Genomic DNA, 2,047 nt, shown 5'->3' on the forward strand with positions numbered 1-2,047 from the left:
GGGGCGCCCAGGCAGCAGCCAGGGATGCAGTGGCTGCCCACCGAGCTTACATCGCTGGACAGACGTACCCAGCCGTGGTACAGTGTGCTGGGGGCCAGCTACACCATCTCGTACTGATTGTTCGTGATGTACTGGGACAGGCAGCAGGCCAGAATGATGCCAATCAACTGAAAAAGAGAAAAAAAACCCACACATCAGAGGTAGCCAAAGCCAGGCTGCAGTGTTTTAGGAGAAAAGCCTGAGAAATTGTTCCAGAGCATCAGTTTTATAAAATCCACGGATAGGCAGTGGGATTTACCAAGCACAACACTGGCTGCTGCTCCCTGCTTCAGACTGACTGAGAGAGGCTGAAGCGGAGGATCCTGGCAGGCATCAGCCAAACCAGCCCCTCACAAGAGATGCTCCGCGTCCCGTCCTGTTACATTTTGCTTCATGAAGCATCTACTGGTTTACGGCAATTTTGGAGATTACACAGATATCAGGAGCGTCACAGCCAATTACCCAGAGCACAGCAGCCACCTCTCCGTGCTGCAAGGACAGCGGGGAAGCCGGGTGGCTGTTCTCACATCAGCATCTGAAGGACACGCTACTGTTGCCACAACGTGGCCTCCCAGCTCCTGCGCAGACATTTAGGGCCAGATCCTGCAGGAGTTTGACCTACGCCAGCAAAGTTACAGGCACATTTGCATGATGGGTCCCCGCTGGCTGCACGACGCAGCAAGGTTTGCTGAAAGAGCGATAAAAGCCAGGAACCGGTTACGACTCCCAAGCCTGGCATCAGCTGAGGTAATTTCGCAGCTGGGAGCGCGCAGCTCCCCGTTTGTGTGTTGGTCACGTCTCAGTGACCCCGCGGCAAGCACAGCCCAAGTGAGGAGGAGACTGGGGCGAGCAGCCAGGTACAGCGGAGCGGCTCTGGCTCCCGAGCTCTCCCGGACACAACCAAAAGCACTTGGTAGCACAAGCTGCAGCTGGGGGCTGTTGGCTTCCACCTCTCCCCCAGTTTAGCACATCCGCTATAGGAAACGCACGGGGACACGCTCGTTACAGGAGAAATATCTTGACGGGGTTCCTTCTCCCCGTGCTGGCGTGGTCAGCCAGTGGTGCCGGGGGGCTGTGCCTTGAGGCTCATGCCGCAGCCTTTGCACGCCGGATCAGGGGGAGGGTGAATTCAAGCCCCTCCAAGTCAAGGCCAGCCAAGCTCGGTCTACAGCTGCTCAGTGCCAAGAGCCCAGCGAGCTTCCTCAAACCAGCTGGAGAAGGGCCAGCTGCGCACCCCGCAGCCCCCGCTGCCGTGCATCGGAAAACCCTCGACACCTCGGGAAACCCCACTGCAGCGTCAGCGTGGCAGAGCTGGGGACAGGGGCCTCTCATTTCCTGCCAGGATAAATCCTGCCGGAGCAGGGGCGGGCAAGCAGCCACTGCAGGAAGTGTCCTGCACAGGATAAAGGCAAGGAGAGGCTGGGGAGCGGAAGGGGGAGGACACGATCACAGGGTAAGGCAGCGTGTGGGGTGTGAGCCACCAGCCCGAGAGGTGGCCCGTGGCTGCTCACAGGGACCTAGCCATGCAGAAGTGACGCCAAACTGCCTCCCTGACTAAAAGGGACATCAGCGGGTAGGCAAAGGGCATGATTCGATCCCTGCCAGCAGCAAATGCAGGGAGTTCGCTCAGCACAGGCTCCATTTGGGTTTTCTTTAAGTCAGTTGTTTCAGAGAGGAGCTCTTCTCAAATAACCTGAGCTTGCAGAAACAGAGCTGGTGCTTCAGCCCTGGGTTTAAGAGACTAGAAACTGCACAGTGGGGAGTCTAAACCCAAGGGAATCTGCAGAATAGCTGCTCCTCCCTGGCTGAAAGAGGCTGTGCCTTTTGTACACGCACCAGACTTTGCACAGAAATTAAACACCTCTGGAGACAGGCTAGCTGCGCTCTGCGCTCCTCCCGTGACAGGCAAGGGAGATTTACCTGGAAACACGCGATGCCAAAAGAGATTCCAGCCACGAAGCTCCTTTTTGACTCCATTGTTGACGTTAACAGGAAAAAACCACCATGC

At 57.0% G+C, this 2,047-nt stretch overlaps 1 protein-coding gene across 1 annotated transcript in view; it reads right to left on the reverse strand.

The window, feature by feature from the left end:
• Nucleotides 1-98: 98 nt before the first annotated feature.
• TSPAN6 (tetraspanin 6) overlaps nt 99-2,047 on the reverse strand; it is a gene marked incomplete at its 5' end in the record, with an annotated part of 4,480 nt that continues 2,531 nt past the window's right edge. The window contains 2 exons of the mRNA XM_010137732.1: nt 99-167; nt 1,960-2,002. Coding sequence (XP_010136034.1) covers nt 99-167; nt 1,960-2,002 — 112 coding nt within the window. The remainder of the gene's footprint in view (nt 168-1,959; nt 2,003-2,047) is intronic.

The sequence above is a fragment of the Buceros rhinoceros genome, unplaced genomic scaffold (genome assembly GCF_000710305.1).
Source record: "Buceros rhinoceros silvestris isolate BGI_N320 unplaced genomic scaffold, ASM71030v1 scaffold19840, whole genome shotgun sequence".
Taxonomy (NCBI): Eukaryota; Metazoa; Chordata; class Aves; order Bucerotiformes; family Bucerotidae; genus Buceros; species Buceros rhinoceros.